Here is a 17208-nt window from a genome sequence, read left to right on the forward strand (position 1 = left end):
ATATATATATATATATATATGTATATATATATATATATGTATATATATATATATATATATATATATATATATATATATATATATATATATCTACATATATAGATATGTATATATCTAATTAAATATTAATATATATATATATATATATATATATATATATATATATATATATATACACACACACACACACACACACACACACACACACACACACACACACACACACACACACACACACATACATCTACATGTTTAAATACATTTCCTGTACTGTTGAATGACTGTGCTGGATGATATATTTGTGAAAACATCAGGGTTATGTATATCTGACATGACTTAGTGGTAAATCACTTTAGCTATGGTATGCAGGGTCCTGGGTTAGAGCCTTGCAGAAGCTGTTTATTTTGTTGCAGGGCAGAACAACGTCCGTTGGATACAGAGTGATTAAGGCACTTTTAAGCAGTTGTAAGTGGGTTTGCATGTGTTTGCACTGGTTTGCGCAAAGATAAGCACTGCTAACTTCCGGTTACAGTTTCTTATACTCACTTAGCTTCTAAATTGCTTAACCTGTGTAGGCATTGCTTACCCCAATGCAAACTGGCTTAAACTCGCTTACTGCTTAAAAGTGCTTTTTCCCACTTACCCCCGTGCTAATTTCTTTAAAAGAACAGAAATAAGGGTTGATAGGAAAGTGGTGAAAAAGGGGCACAAGGAGGGAAAGACAGTAGGGAAAATAGCTAGGGATGTGCAGGAGAGTGTAGGGAAGGTCCACAGCTTCCCATTTCTTCTAAAGCAACAGCTGTGCATATACATTGACTTTGGAGGTAGATTTGGACACTCACATCCCTGAGAGAGGTGTGAGGACAAAATTAATATGTTGTGATGCCAATTAGACTGGATTACATGTGTCCAGTGGACATGTGTGTGAAATGGACAGCTATGTATAGGGCGATATTTGTTTTGAAAACAGACTGACCTTTTTTTTCAGGTGAGAGTTGGATGTTGGGGAGGGATAGTACGTATATTTGGGGAGGTAGGTTGGGTAGGTTAACAGACAAGACAAACAAGACTCATACAGGGGCGGTATATGACACAAGTAGGGGGGAAACACCTTGATGGGGAGGGGTGTTGGAAAATTGGAAGCCCATGAGCCCCCTAGTCGAAACAGTGGGACTGAGATCCCCACCCATGGGTAGTCACCACTGCACCTTCACAGCCCCGAAGGTGGCTGTGCTGGGGGCTGAGTTGGAGAGCCTGGCCGACCATCTAGTTGTGACCTGCAGCCCTCTGGACATTCTGGTCTTATCTGTACAGTTGTGGGGTATGATTCTGGATGCAGCCTACTCCCACTCCCAGGATTCAGACCATGGCTGTGTCTGCTACAACTAAAACACTGTCCATCACAGTTATGTGTGCTATATAGATATTGCTGTATATCTCCTATCTGCTTTTTGTCTTACAATTCTCCTGTGGTTTTACATTCTGACCTTGTATTACAACACTCTTATACAGGATTCCTAGACAGTTATATTTTGTAGGACAGTGTGGGCAATGGTGATGAGTAATACCTTATTATTCAGAGCAACTGCATCAGTCACAATGCCATACAATACCAAAGTAAACAGTACCAGTACAAGGTATCATTCTTGTATTTCTGGGCACAATGTTTGTATCTGACAGACCTGTGGGAGAAATGTTTGTTAGCACTACCTGAATGTTGCCACACACAGTACCAGATTCCTCATTACTATTACATAAATACATCTCACTCTGCTACTGTACACACTCTGGCCACAGTTTGACAGCATGGGGGTGTAAATGGGACATATGTGGCTTCTTACTCTCATAAGGTTTGGGGTAGTTGCTAGTGTGCCAGCTTTGTTCTAATTGATGTGTGTCAATCAGTTGTTTATCCTGTTTGCTGCCTATATGTCTGGGATCATACCACTGATTTCCCAGGGGGACAGCTTGACAGGCAACAGATATGGGCCACTTTACTGGACATTCTGGACATATCTGGTACAGTTGTGTGGTATGATTCTTTAGGCAGACTGCTACTGCTGCAAGTATTTGAACCATGGCTGTGTGTGCTAAAAATACAACAGTTCGCATCTCAGTTGCATGTGCTGTTTGGATTTTGTTGTCTGCCTTTTCACTGTTTTCTGTCTATGTGTCTCTCAGTTGTACTAAATGACCTCTGGGGATTACCCCACTCATATACAGACATTCCTACACATTCTATTTGTGGTGCACAGTGTGGGTAACAGTGCTTAATACAACAGTACTATTACATGTTTGCAAATCTACATTACCATATGATACCAGAGTATACACATGCAGTCCAGCAGTTAGATCTTTATTGTCAAGCTATTATGCTTTTATTTACATACAAACTATATGAGACTCTTCCTGCCATATTCTCCATTGTATTCAGTACTTGCCTTAAACAATACAGGTTTTATACTGGCAATTAATTTATTACTACTTTTAGATTTATTTCCTATGACAGTACATGCAAGAGTATTACTAAACTGCCTCACATCGCAACCTCTCCAGGCGACATCCACAGGCTTCCTGGTTCACGGCCCGCTCAGTTGCAGCTGTGAAGGACATAAGAGGAATATTTAGCCATACCTATCCATGATGTACATGAGCTGGCAATTATTGCACACATAGTGGAGTGATACTTACACACAGCTGAGACAGCCCCTGCCGGTATAGCCTCTTGGATCCACTGCTCCAAGAGGTCCTCCTTATGCCACTTCAGGTCAGCATAGTGATGCCTGACCTGCTCACCAGTTCGAGGTATGCCAGTGGCACTGGTGAGGTCATGGGTGAGATGGTCCCAGGCTTCCACCTTATATTGGGAACCCTGGTACTGGTCCTGCTCATGGTCTTTGACAAGGAGTCCTGCCATGACTCTGGACTCCTGGATACCCCAGCGCTGTGCCTGGAAGTGGACACCCTCTCCCCTTCCTGACATGGTGCCTGCAAGGGAAAGCTACAACCAGTTATGAGATGTATTCCTGCCTGTTGGGTTTAAGTAGGGCAGATTTACCACACTTTGCCATGATTGGACGGTTTTGAAAAGGCTAAGCTATGGGAAAACCTGCTTACCTAAGGTTGGCAGTGTTTAAAGGGATATACCACTGGGCAAATTGAGTTAGCTGGCATACACATTGCCTACACCTTCTAATCTGGCCTGTGCAATGCTTAGCATTGCTTACAATAGACTTTGCATTATATTTTCTTTTTGGCATTGATTTATTATTTATTACATCTTATATACATGTCTGGTATACATGATTCATGCATACGTACACTGTCTGGGGTCTTTGTGTTTTATTGAGGACTTCAACACTCTATTACACTTACACTTCACATCTGGGCTTACTGCTGTATTCTAGTTCACATATTTATATTATGTAGTGAGTTATAAAACGCATGACTGTATATTGATTCCTTTCACAGGTTCAGTTTGATATTACTGTAGTGAGGATTTGTTTGGTGATACCTCATTCATCTGTACTGCTGTGATGGTTTGGTGATTAACTTATTATTCATGGTGGTACAGCAGTAGCATTGTTGCCTCACAGCAAGAGGTTCTCCCGTTTGATTCTCAGCTGGAGTGCAGGGAGTGCCTTCTGTGTGGAGTCTGCATGTCCTCCCTGCGGTTGGGTGGGCATTCGAAAGACATGTGTAAATGGGCGTGACTTCATTGAAGGTTGGACGTCGAGCTGGCACCTCAGCATTCGTGAAAATCTACTGCCAATCATTAGCGGACCGGAGTTCCGCTGTGGTGACCCCTAACCAGGAAAAGCTGAAAGACAAACAACAACAACTATAGTGTATAGGGTCCTGGGTTCAAGACCTGCAAGGCTGTTTATTTTGTTGCTAGGCAGAACAAGGCCCATTGGATACAGAGTGATTAAGGCACTTTTGAGCAGTTGTAAGCAGGTTTGCACAAGGGTAAGCACTGCTAACCTCCAGTTAATGATGCTTATAGAGAGTTAGCTTCAATATTGCTTAACCTGTGTGCTCATTGCTTATCCATGTGCAAACTGGCTTAAACTCACTTACTATTGCTTAAATATGCTTACTACTACTTATTGGTGCTTACACTTGCTTACTAGTGCTTACTCCCACTTACAACTGCACTGATTTAGACAGTAATATTTAATGGTTCTTGGGACGGAGGGGGATTTGGAAGCTAAATGGGGTTATCATTCATTACACATTTTGCCTTCCGTTTGTATCAATGATTCCTGTGTACATATATTGTATGGGGCACGTGATTATCTGTGGATTTTGCAACATTTATGACACTGACACCTCACATCTGTATTTAATGCAGTACCCCAGTTCACAAATATGTGTTCTTTAGTAGGTTATGCAACTAAAATATTGGTCATAACATGATTTGCCATGGAAAATGGAATGTGCTGCAGTGGGACTCAAACCAGGAATGCCTGCTCATATGGAGAATGCTCTGCCCACTACACTATTGCAATACTGTTTCATTTGCATATATCTTCCTTGTTATCCTCTTCAACAATTTAAGCTGCATTAACCATAGCTAAGTGATGGGCAAACCCACGCACCTAAGGTTAGCTTTAATCAGATTCATAATAAAAAATAAAAAGGTTTGTTTATTTGGTTTGTATTTACTATTGCTGTTGTACATGTGGGAGATGTTGCTGGGAGGTATGCGGACACCTATGAGTGGTCTTGCTCATGCCTTTGGCCTTTCTGCTGTTATTCATTGCGGAGGCATGTATATTTTGAAAGCTCTGCTCTCAGACACAACCCCTGCACTCTTATATGCTCCCTGTAAGATTAGGAGCTCAGGCAGTGCGCCTTCATTAATATGCATGGTGCACTGCCATCCTGCTCCTAATCATTTAGCTGACATTTCAGATATACTATGATGTCAGAAAACAAGAAATCAGTCAGCAGTTATTTTATCCATTAGCATTATATCAAAGTGGCAAAATATAACATATCTAAGACTAGAAGCTTCTATGCCCAAATTTTGTTTCTGTCTAGGGATATTATGGCAGGCATTGTGATATACTTGTACATAGCTTATGTTACCTGAATATATTACTGATTTATTTCTGGTCAACTGTTTCTTTTTTATGTGAGAAGAGGGATATATGAATAAAAGCCAGCATACAACAAACTGAGAATTATTATTATTTTTTTTTTTATGATGGAGGGCAGGGGATTTCTTTTCTTTTGTAAACGCAATCATATATAGACTGTTTTTTTTTCACTGTACTAGTCTATAAAGGACATCTCTGAAATGAAAGATAAGCTTTGAATTCAAATCTGTGTAGCAGGAATAAGAGAGGAAGAAATATTGGAAATGTAATCATCTGAAGAAAAATATTTCAAGCAGCTGTTTTGCTTTCTCAAAAAAATCAGTATGCCATATGTACACTGAGAGGGTACTCTGGCAAAATGAGCGATATTATCACTCATTTTGTGGTGTAATTTACCCATTCTAACACCTTCATCCAACCCAATGCTGGGTGTGTTGGAGGAAACTCCAGTTTTGGTTCTCACATGGCACATTGGGAATTTGACTGGTAGGACCTCATTTAGAATGGTATTATGGAAGAAGAGAAGTGCACCTACAAGTTGCCATTAAGTTTACCAATGGGCATGTTGCTATATTGGGCATCCCCTTTATGGTAGGATGTGAGGTAATAAATATGAAAAGGCATTATGCCAATGTATACATTCCCGAAAAAGGTTTTGTGGTCCCATCATCATATTAGCCACATAGGCTTGCCCAAGTAGCAAAGGATGCGTTCCCATCAATAGCGCTAGGAAAACTGTAGCTCCCATTTGCTTTGGACAAATTTCCAACAAGGTCCATAATACTCATGTACTATAGACAGTTTTCAGTTGTCCAAGATTGCCAAATTATTGTTCTTAAAATGTTTTATAATACTTTGGAGCTTTTCTTCCCAGGCCAGTACTGAAAACGGAATCCTACCCATTCGAACTTTCCCAGTAATTAGATGTCAATAAATAAATAAATAAATAAATGGTCCTTGCTACACTGTAAATCTGTTTTTTAAAGCACTTAAATTTTTATTATGTATTCAAGTTACAAAAATATCTTTTCAAGTAAATATTTGATGGTGCTTAGCACTTTATTCCACCTCCATTTTTAGTAAAGTTTGACCAACTTAATGTTGTCCCAGTGTGTCATTTTATTTTAACCCTGCCTTTTTGCTGTTATTTATCACAGACTCCGATGTATGTGAAGGTTGGTGCTCCCTGTAAGTGATACATTACCTGTATATTGTTACTTTTCTTTCAGGACAGGTATACAAAATCTCAATTAAAACTGTGCTGCATATCACAGTGCATTTGTATGTCTGAGTTTTACTGTTGACAGTTTTTTTTACTTTTGTACTATCCACTTATCCACATCATGTAACAGGAAGCCTACCTTTGTTGTATCTTGCTTTGTTGGGTACTGAAATGTCAAAACAGGAAAATTGTAAATTTCCTGCTTTTACATTTCTATACATCAACACTGGCTAGGTAGAAGATTTTTTACTTTTTTAAGATTAGGTTTGCTGGGCTTGGGGAAAAAAGGAAAAAGGTTAGTTTGTATTTTTTCCCTTTCTCAATTTCTCTGAATTTGTGAAACCCCAGAGATAATTTAGTGGGTATACATTTCTTTAATGCTTGTTTTATAAAACTTCTAGCTTAAAATTGCTGCTGTGTTTTTACATGTACATTCCTTTTACATAGAACAGTTTGACTTTTCTTAGAGTTCATTACAATTTAGCAAACAGGTGGTAAATGTTTTCTCTAATCATGCAACCTTGAAAGAAATGTATGTATCCTGTACTTTATGGAACACATACTTGTGTGGAACATAGTTTGAGATAAGCTTATTGCAAGTGAACACACAAACCATGTGTGTTTTAAGCTGTCCTCACACCTTCATTTCTTTACTCATCTTACATTGAAAAAGCTTTGCACCACATATTTTTTTTATTATAGAAAAGTATAATTGAAACTCTCTTTAAGTTGAGACATGCCATATCATGATAACTATTCTAATAAAAATGTGTTTGCATCCAGAATCTTTGACAGTCTGGGTATTGAACTTAATAGCTGCATGATATTACGTGTTAACAAATATTCCTTTTCAGTAACATATAGATAGATGGATACACACATAAATATATATGAATGATTATATCAGGAATGTTCACAATGTCACAATATCATAGGTTCATAGGATGCTATTAGGCTACTGGCCCGGAGGCCCTTATAAACCTAGTCAAGAATTTTGCCCATGTTTCAACAAAGTCAGCACCTGTTTCCCCTGTCCAGCAGGGATACAGGTGGGCTCCCCGGGATGTATTTTCTGTTTCCAATCCAGTTTTTCAGGATCCTCTTAAAGATGGCTAGAGAGGTACTGTGCTTGACATGGAGAGTGAGTCTATTCCATAGATGGGGGAGTCTTTGGGACAGAAATCTATACTGCCAACAAGTTCACAGACCATGTCGAGGCCTTGCATGCAGGCTGCATGAGTGGTGTTTGACTTACGGATATGTAGCAACTCCATCAAGGCTGGGTCTGAGATGACCTTGTATGCCAGACACAGGTCACCTCTGAGCAGTCTGTATGAGACTGAGTAGAGGGACATGGCTTTTAGCCTATCAGTACAGGAAAGGTGTTTGACACCCTGGATTTTCCTGTTTAGAAACCTCTGTGGTCTCTCCAGCTGCTGCATGTGCTTGACAAAGTACATGCCAAAGGGGGCATTGTACTCAATAGTGGGTCTGATAAGGGAGGAGTACAGGGATGTTATGACCTTCTTGTTCCTGGATAAAATACCCTTACATATGAGATGGGCCATATAGAAAGCCTTCTGTACAACAGAGGTAACATGGTGGGAAAAGTCAGGTTGCTATCAACTTGGGTGCCTAAGTCCCTCATGACTGATTGTGTCATGGCATGTAAGATGGGCAAATTACATTTAAATTATCAAACATCCAAAACATTAAGTATACAAAAGATTGCAAAAAGAAGCCAATTTACTTTTGCAGTCTCCAAACTGTAACCCAACTACAAAATTCAGACTTAATTGGTCTGAACACTGACTTAAGTAAGGTGTATGATTAGAGATGGGGTTAAGGATAGGGTTAAAACACAAAACTAAAGTGGGAGGATGGTCTATGCTCCCTTATACCACCTTATTACTGCATGTATCCCTAACCCTGCCTCTAACCATCTACCTTATCTTAGAAAAATATTTTCCATAACAACACTACTTCACAGAACATTTTTGACACCCACTACATACAAATACACACACATACACACCCCACATTATGTCTCTTTACCTAGCTCTTGTCTAACCTAACCTACAAATAGTTGTATACAGTAACTCAATCCTCATAATGAACCCTTATTTAAGCCTAACCAAAAAATTGTCACAGGTACCCTAAACCTATCCCCTTACCTAACCTTTATTCTAACCCTAACTCACAAACATTTGCACACACATACTCATATCCTTAATAGAAACTAAATTATATATTTCAGCAAAACAGACATTCAGCAAAAAGGATAGTTGCTAAAAGGAATGATCACACAAACTTACTACAGTTTACTTTGTTGAACAAATGAGGATTTAATAAAAGGAATGGCAACCATATATATATATATATATATATATATATATATATATATATATATATATGTGTGTGTGTGTGTGTGTGTGTGTGTGTGTGTGTGTGTGTGTGTGTATGATTGCCATTCATTTTATTAAACAGTGTGGGAACTTGCCCCCATATCAGGGATGCAAGGCTTGCCTTTGGAAAAAAACTCTTTTGTAGTTCTTGCAACCTTGGAAGTTGTCTTTTCTGAGCTTGCAGACTCCCAAGCTTTTAAACAATTTAGATGGATTCTCACATAAGTTAAGATGGGCTTTTCTGAAAAAAAAATTGTCTGTTTGTAGGAGTGTGTGTGTGTGTGTGTGTGTGTGTGTGTGTGTGTGTGTGTGTGTGTGTGTGTGTGTGTGTGTGTGTGTGAGTGAGATGTGATGTGTAATTGTCTACTTATGAATGGGTGTGTCTATGTAGAGAGCACACTGTTACTCTTATTCACTGAAAAATCATTTTCTAACCCAAAGTGCTGTTATTAAATATTTTATACTAGTTAAATTCAAACTGCTTACCTGAAAAGCATTTAGTAAAGTAAAGATGACATGAAGAGCAACCAACCGACCTTCAGTAATGGTCCCTAATCCAAATCCCCAAGTGAGTCCTAAAAGTGGGGTTAAAGTAGCAACAATTCTCCCAACTTTAATCAGTGCACTTTTCTCATCTGCCCTGTGCCTGTTTCCAGTAGAAGAACATAGAATTTGAGCAATCACAACCAGCAGGATCACAAAGTTGACAGCAATGATACATAGTGCTGGAATAACAAAAGCAAGAAGTGCTTTACTTTCGTCCCAGTTTAGCCAACAGGAATAATTTCTTACATATGCTCTGTTTGGTTCAGTAACTGCAATAGTAATGATTGTAATGAGCAGTGGGCATCCATATCCCAACAAAAATGCAATCACCCTTAATGTAGTTCTGCTCATATCGTGGAAAACAAGCACCACACGGTAGAATAGCATCATGCCCAAGACCAGCATCCAGAAAAACAGACAAAGGTAAAAATACTGAATAAAGAATGTTGCAGTTTTGCAAGCTGGTTTCTCCTTAGGAATGTTTCCATCTTCAGCCAGAGAAGCACCTATTATGAACCAAATGTCTGCAATCAGGAGTGAAACTGCTATATTTACTATAGAAACATGCTTCATGTAAGAGGTTTTATTTTTTATTACAAATGTCCACACGATTCCTTCAATGATGAGGCAGATTACTAAACTTCCGATGGATACTCCAGCGCCAATATATGCAATCCAGTCCAACCATTCAAAAGATATGGTATATGGTGACATCAGAACTGAAAATGAAGTTAGATGGTCACAAACACATGTAACAAAGTCTTTACTATCATACTGAATGCAAGTGTTATTCCAACTGTGTGTATTAAAATCCCAAAACACACACTGATTTGCCATTAATGATGTATCTGTCTTTTGGAATGTCAGTGTTACATTGTTTATACTCCCATTTACTGTGACTGATATAACAATCCCGTTGATGGGCAGAATTTTATTACTTTGTCCAAAATTCTTTGGCAAGATATTTGAAAGAGTAGGATACCCAATGACGAGAACAAGTGAATCCATCGGTAGGTGTTTAATCTGATCAGAGGGAATAAATACGCTGCTTCGGACATTCAGGAAGTTGCTGCTGAAATTTGCATTACTGTTTTGTGGAGACAATTTTATTCCTTGAAGTTCAATGTTTTCTTTTGTAATATTAATGTTGTCTTTTTCTGTTGAAAGCAGCCTTGTGAACTTTTCGACAGACTGTAGTAAAACAGAACTTGTATTTGTGTTGTTAAGCTTAGCCCAGCTGCTCACTGACTCATTGCTAACAATTACATCAGTCACTTTCACAAAATTCTGTAAAATAAAAAATAAAAGTAGAATATATTTAGCTCAGAGAAACAGAAAGGGTTCATTGTGTGTAAACAGTTTATTTATATTACTGCTTCAAAAATTAAGCTACTGCATAGTTATATGTATTTATTTACTTATTTATGCATAGAATGGTGCATGGAGGACAAAGTATGCAAGGCAGATAATGTAAAGAAGCACTAAAGTCATTGATACTTTGTGTTTTTTCTGAAATTAGTAAAGAGTAATCAAACACAATGTATCTGTATTTGGGATAACCCTCAGCAAGGCACAACTTTTTTTTTTTGTAGTTAGACAAGAGTTCACATTTAATTAGCTTAAGAATATATCATCTATTGTGATATTGTTTCATGCCCCTATAAATATAAGGAGTTGGAGAAATCACTAACTTTTGATAGTTGTATAGTTAGAACATTCTTCTTGAGTATAATGTTGTCATTTCTGATCATTTTAACCCTGACCTACTACTACTTGCATAGTTAGGGACACCATTTCCTTGACTGGGTCTCAGACTATTTCTGCAAACTATTGGTAACTATTTCATTAAGAAAATGCATTTTGTATTAGTGGAAAAATCAAGACCAAGAATGATGTTAAAGTTGGTACACAGAACAGTACTGTATTCTTGTTGAATCCTTTTTTTCTCACCTAAAATGAAAGATTGGTATAAAACATGTTTTCTTTTTTTTTTACTACTGCAGATTGAACCAGAAAAAATACATGATTAGAGATAGTGATGTCTGCAAAGTTCACTTAACATCATACAATTGTAGTTTTGTAGAATATAGACCTGGCCAATGATATAAGCTCTTGGAGCATTCCCTCCACACTTTCATGAACCAGTTCTTAAATACTTAAACGTGTTCAAATACTTAACAAAATGTGATGGCGGTGTTAAATGTGATTTATAAATTTTGAGGAAGTCCAGTTCCCACTTTAGCTGTTAAGTGGACACACTCATTAACATAATATCCATTCTACTAAATGAATAATCTGATCTGCTACTAAGAGAACCACTGAGAAATAATGCCTGAAACACAGAAGGACAAAATAGTTAACTTCAATCATGTTTTACAGGGTGGTAAGACTTGCATCACTTGATGTAGGGTGCAAGCTGCTAACACCATCCGAATTTATATATACAAGCTTCGTGGGTCCACCCACTCAGAACAATGTATAATCTTGTAAATAAGAAGAGAATCATCGCTGGCACACATTTAGAATCACAAATGCAATGATTTCCTTTGGAAGACAGTGATTGTCATTATGCTCCTTTGTGTCTTTTGCTCTGGACAACCACAACCACCTGTATAGGAACTGACTCTAAGTATAAATAAATGTTTTCCTATCCAGTGGATCTCCATGAAACATGTAGTCATTATTATATATTAATAGCAAAGAGATCAATAAGTAAACAAAGTGACATCTATTTATCAAGTATATAAAATAACCTGTTTTGATTAACTTCACAAGTTCTACTCTAGTCAAGAGATAAACAAAAGCTGATGAAACACCAGTAGCTTTTCAGGTATTCAGGCCAACACTCTTGGTCTATGGTTATCTAAGTTTGAGGATGACTGTAAATTGAGTATTATTCATTCCTCTGCTGATCACAGTTGCTCCTATATTTAGTTAGACTACATTAATTTATGCAAGGATTATGATCTTGGAGCTAAATGTGAAAAATGTAGTATAGTTCATTTTGGGGGAAAAATCTACATCATACCATACAGGAGACATGCCCCACCAACTGGACACTGTCATAAGGTATCTGGGCAGTCTTTTTAATTCCTTATATTTTAATCATCACATCTGTTTTACAGTTTGCAAATCTATCTAAATCAATTTCCAAAGACTTTTTCAATATTTAAACAAGTCTTAATTCCCATTTACTCATCCATTTTCATATCTACTACTACCCAGAGAAAACACCTGTACTCCAGCAACTAATTCAGCCCTACACCACCACTAGAGCCCTAAGATCTAGCAGCCAAAACCTCATTCATGTAGTTGACATAAAAATGAAGCAGGAAAGTCTCTCTTTGTCTGCACAATAGCCCAAAACTGAAACTCACTCCCAAGCCATATAACTGCCACTACTAGTACCCAATTCAAATACCTCCTGAAATCCCACTATTCAAACAATTGGCTTTGCTCTTGCTACTCCCCAGGGTAAACAATAAGTATGCACAGTTGTAACGATTCTGCTACTCTCTAGCACTTTCCTTACATAGCCTTCATGCTTACACTTACCTCCAAACTCAGCATCAGAACAATAGGGTAAAACATACCAGCACTTGTATACTATTACATTTGTACCTGATAAAGGATGCAGTCTCTATCTGAGAAAGGTATATACCTTATTAGATCTCTTCATCTTCTCATCTTGGTCTTACCTCAATACCTATACTTGTTGATGTGTGGGTGTGAGTATATATAGATATAGATATAGATATATATGCAAATGTGAATGTATAAATGTATATGTGAATGAGAACGTATATGAGAAAAAATCATTTTAGTCGTCTACTAATTGTTTGTTTTACTAGATGCATTACATGCTGTGTAAATTTTCATTTTTGTACTACTTTACATATCGTAACACCTAAATATGTTATTAAGAATGCTTAGAAATGTATAAATGCTAATAGTGTAACATGGAGCTTTTCTCCCCAGGCCTCCATTGAAAATGAACCTGTGTCCAGTCGGACCCTCCCAGTTAACAAATGTAAAATAAAATAAATAAATAAAATAAATAAATATCCATTAATTAATGTAATGACCATTTTGGTATCCATTTGTAGAAACAAATCACATTTGTTTGTGAGTTTTCAGAGATTCCTAACTAAACAAATGAATGCCTTCAAAGCAAAAAAAGGCCACACACAGCAAACAGAGCACGGTGCCCACACAGGAAAAAAGTTCATAAACCAAAACAGTCATAAAAGTGTGGGTACCTAATGGCAGTTCAGCTGGTTTCAGTTATCAATTCTCACCACGTCACAAGAATAAAAGTCCTCTTCAGGAACACAAGTCATAAACTCTTTTAAGTATCCAAGTAAAACGAGACACCGAAGTAAAAAGATGATAATTTATTGTAGTTAGCGCTAGGCTTCATCAGACTTTATACAAAATGAGAAATCAGCTCATTTAAAAACTAATGAAACGAAAACCATTGGTCATACATTATCCAATAAAACAGCAAGGTCATTAACTCATATCTAACGCATGAAAAGCCTTTGCTGAAAAATGCTGCAAACAGTTGCCTCAAAGCAAGGCTAAAAAAGCAATAAATATATTGCCTAAAATACAATGTCATATAAACTACTGACATATATACTAACATTCAATATCTAAACTAAAATCTGCACCAAATAAATACATCTAATAAAAACATTATATATGGTGACTAAAACAAACAACTAACATATAAACTCCTTTGGATAACAGCAACTCTAATGCAGCTGAGTTGCAAGCATAAAAAGGAAGCAGTCTAAGCAACAAGCGCTTCAAATACTGCAGCGTGCAGAAACACATAAAGTTCACATAATGCATTTAACTTATTTAAAGTCTTGGATTATCTAGAATAAAACAAACATCACACTCTAGTTCATGATGTATCCAGGAAAGCAAAAAAGACAACATTAGGTAAACACAATAAAAACTCTAACTGAATGCAGATGAAAACAGAACCATATGACAATAAAAGTCACTAACCTGAAAACATAACAGCTTGAGAATCCATTCAAAAGAACCAGCATATATATATTGGTTGCTAACTAAACACCTTAATGTTACAGCAGCTCATAAATCCATTATAGAGAGCAGCTTATGTTAGCTCTCACACTAGCTTGCTAGGCATTCATCATAGGGTGGTTTACATAATATTAAAGTAACATAACACACACAATACTTTGACATATATAAGGGTGAAAGCAATGTGTTACAAGCTATAACATACACTTAAGGTGTACATCAGCAGTAGAGCAGGTCAAAAAGTAAACCAAAAGTACACCATTTAGCAAAAACTCACTATAGCAGCACACTCAATCGTGGCAGATATCTATCAGCTCTATCTACCTAGGTCTCATAGTGGACACCAAATGCCCCAAGCAAGGAGGGGGGTATATAGGAAACATATCAGATAGTAACCAAATGACTATCAAGGATAGCCCAATAGTATAGAACTATGTGAAAAATCCACATCTAACTATCAGTCTCTATCTAAGTCCCTTCTTAGCGACTAACAGAAAAGTAAACACAAAAGGGGGGGGGAGTAAAGGGGAAGGGAGGGGGGGAAGACAATGTCCAGGCTTATAAATATCCAGTGTCTAAACAACCGGAAGGCATACTAAACTGCAGATCCAGAAAAGATCATAATTTCGGTCTACACACCCTTCTTTTCCTTAACATCGGTTTAATTTGAACTTTATCATTGAGTCCTGGTGCCTTGTCAGCTCTACATCTGATAATCCACCTTAGCTCCTTTTCTAAAGTCAAATTTACCATATCACCACCTCTAATGTTCTCAAACACGGTCTGGAGAGCACAGAAAGTGAACTTATGCGTCGCATCAAACAACTGTACATGTTTTGCTAAGGCATTATGAGCCGAACTAACACGAATTTGATAAATATGCTCCCTTATGCGTTCCCTCAAAGTTCTGTTGGTCTTCCCAATATAAAACGAGGGGCACTTGGTGCATCTAGCCAAATATATAAAATTACTACTACCACAATCGGTCCCAGTACTTAGTTTAAACGTGTAGCCTGTAATGGGATGTACAAAACTCATCCTAGTATCTATATAAACACATTGGTTACACCTACCACAAATTTTAGTATTATACTCATGTTGTATATGACTATTCTGATGAGAAATATTCCTAGGGCCACAAAGAATCCTTCTCAGGTTAGGTTTATTTTTAAAAGTAAACTTCGGTTGAATACCTACTAAGGGGCCTGCCTTGTCATCCAATAACAAAACGTCCCAATGCCTCTCCATTATCTCCCTAAGAAACACAGCATCTTTAGTGAAGAACATGCAGGCTCGTATCTCATTATTGGTCACTTCCGATGTATCATGGCTAGTTATACATGGTTCCAAAAAGTAAGGTCTGGCTCTATCAGATCTGATGTTATCTACCTCTGTCAAAACTTTTTCAAATTTACAAGGAGCATAACCTCTCGAAGTGAAGCTACGCCGCAAATAGCTGACTTCATTAACAAAGCCTTCTTCTGAGGCATTAAGCCTAGAGGCTCTCATAAGCTGACCTTTCATCACATTGTCAAATACATATTTAGGGTGCATACTCCCTCTATGTAAAAAAGTATTCTTATGGCATGACTTACGATGTATAGAAGTATTCAAGAGACCACTATCCAATCTATGTATATTAACATCTAAAAAAGAAATTTGCTCACGAGAATAATTCAAAGTGAACTTCAAAAATTCGGTGGATGTGTTAATATAATCATAAAAAGCCAGAAGGCTCCTCTCGTCACCAAGCCAGACAATAAAAAGGTCATCCACAAATCTTTTATAAAGGCCTATGTTTGTCATGAAGCGCTGGTTCTGCAATATAAATTCCTCTTCACATTTTGCCATAACAAGATTGGCGTAGCTATTGGCACAAGAAGTGCCCATAGCTACGCCATCCTTCTGCAAAAAAAGATCTTCTCCAAAAAGAAAAAAATTGGAATAAAGAATAGTTTCAAGGAATAGTGCTAGCAGATCTATTTTCACCATACTGTATTGTGACTTACGGCTTAAATAATCAGAGACACTGGAAACACCTAGATCATTAGGGATAACTGTAAATAAACTGACAACATCCAGTGTGACCAAGTAATATTCTCTATTGTCATCAAGTTGTTTAGTATAATCATATAAGTCTAACAAAAACTGTTTACTGTCTCTAAGAATAACTGTGTTAAGATCAACCACAGGGCGTAGGAAATATTCCACATAAATAGAAAGGGGCTCAGTAGCCCAGCCTTGTCCAGCAACAATGGGGCGCATAGGAGGGTTGTGTAAAGATTTATGGACTTTGGGGAGACCTTGTATAATAGGTATACGGGGATTCTTGACCTTCAAATAGCCATAAGTCTCATCATCAAGTAAGCCGTTCATAACTAAATCATCTAACATATCATATATTTGGAAAACTTTTTCAGTAATCTCTCCCATTGTAGCTTTATTATAAAATTTCACATCTCCCAACATCTCACACATCCATCTAACATAATCTGGTTGGTTCATAACCACACAAGAGCCCCCTTTGTCAGCTGGTCTAAAGACTACAGATCCATCTAGCTTTAACTCATCCAACGCTTTCCTCTGTTTATAACTTAAATTATTCCTGTAGTTCTTCTTGTGGTTAGAATCATAATATGTATAGATATCATTTTCGACCAGTTTAGCGTAAGTATCTACTAAAGGGCTTAGTTGAGGCATATATACACTGGTAGATTTAAAACGTGGATTGTACGTCACATCTTGAGTTGTGCCAAAATCTATTTTCAATTGTAGATTCCTAATAAACAGTCTCAAATCTATGATGGAGTCTACTAAATTACCACTACAGCTGGGTATGAAACTCAAGCCTTTCTCTAATACATTTTGTCCG

General features: G+C 37.5%; 1 protein-coding gene across 1 annotated transcript in view; it reads right to left on the reverse strand.

Annotated features, from left to right (window-relative positions):
- Positions 1-9155: 9155 nt before the first annotated feature.
- LOC122794942 (adhesion G-protein coupled receptor F2-like) overlaps positions 9156-17208 on the reverse strand; it is a 632398-nt gene continuing 624345 nt past the window's right edge. Inside the window, exon 8 of the mRNA XM_044063537.1 lies at positions 9156-10565. Coding sequence (XP_043919472.1) covers positions 9156-10565 — 1410 coding nt within the window. The remainder of the gene's footprint in view (positions 10566-17208) is intronic.

Source organism: Protopterus annectens, chromosome 2.part1 (genome assembly GCF_019279795.1).
Source record: "Protopterus annectens isolate FY-2018-M chromosome 2.part1, PAN1.0, whole genome shotgun sequence".
In the NCBI taxonomy this organism is placed as follows: Eukaryota; Metazoa; Chordata; order Ceratodontiformes; family Protopteridae; genus Protopterus; species Protopterus annectens.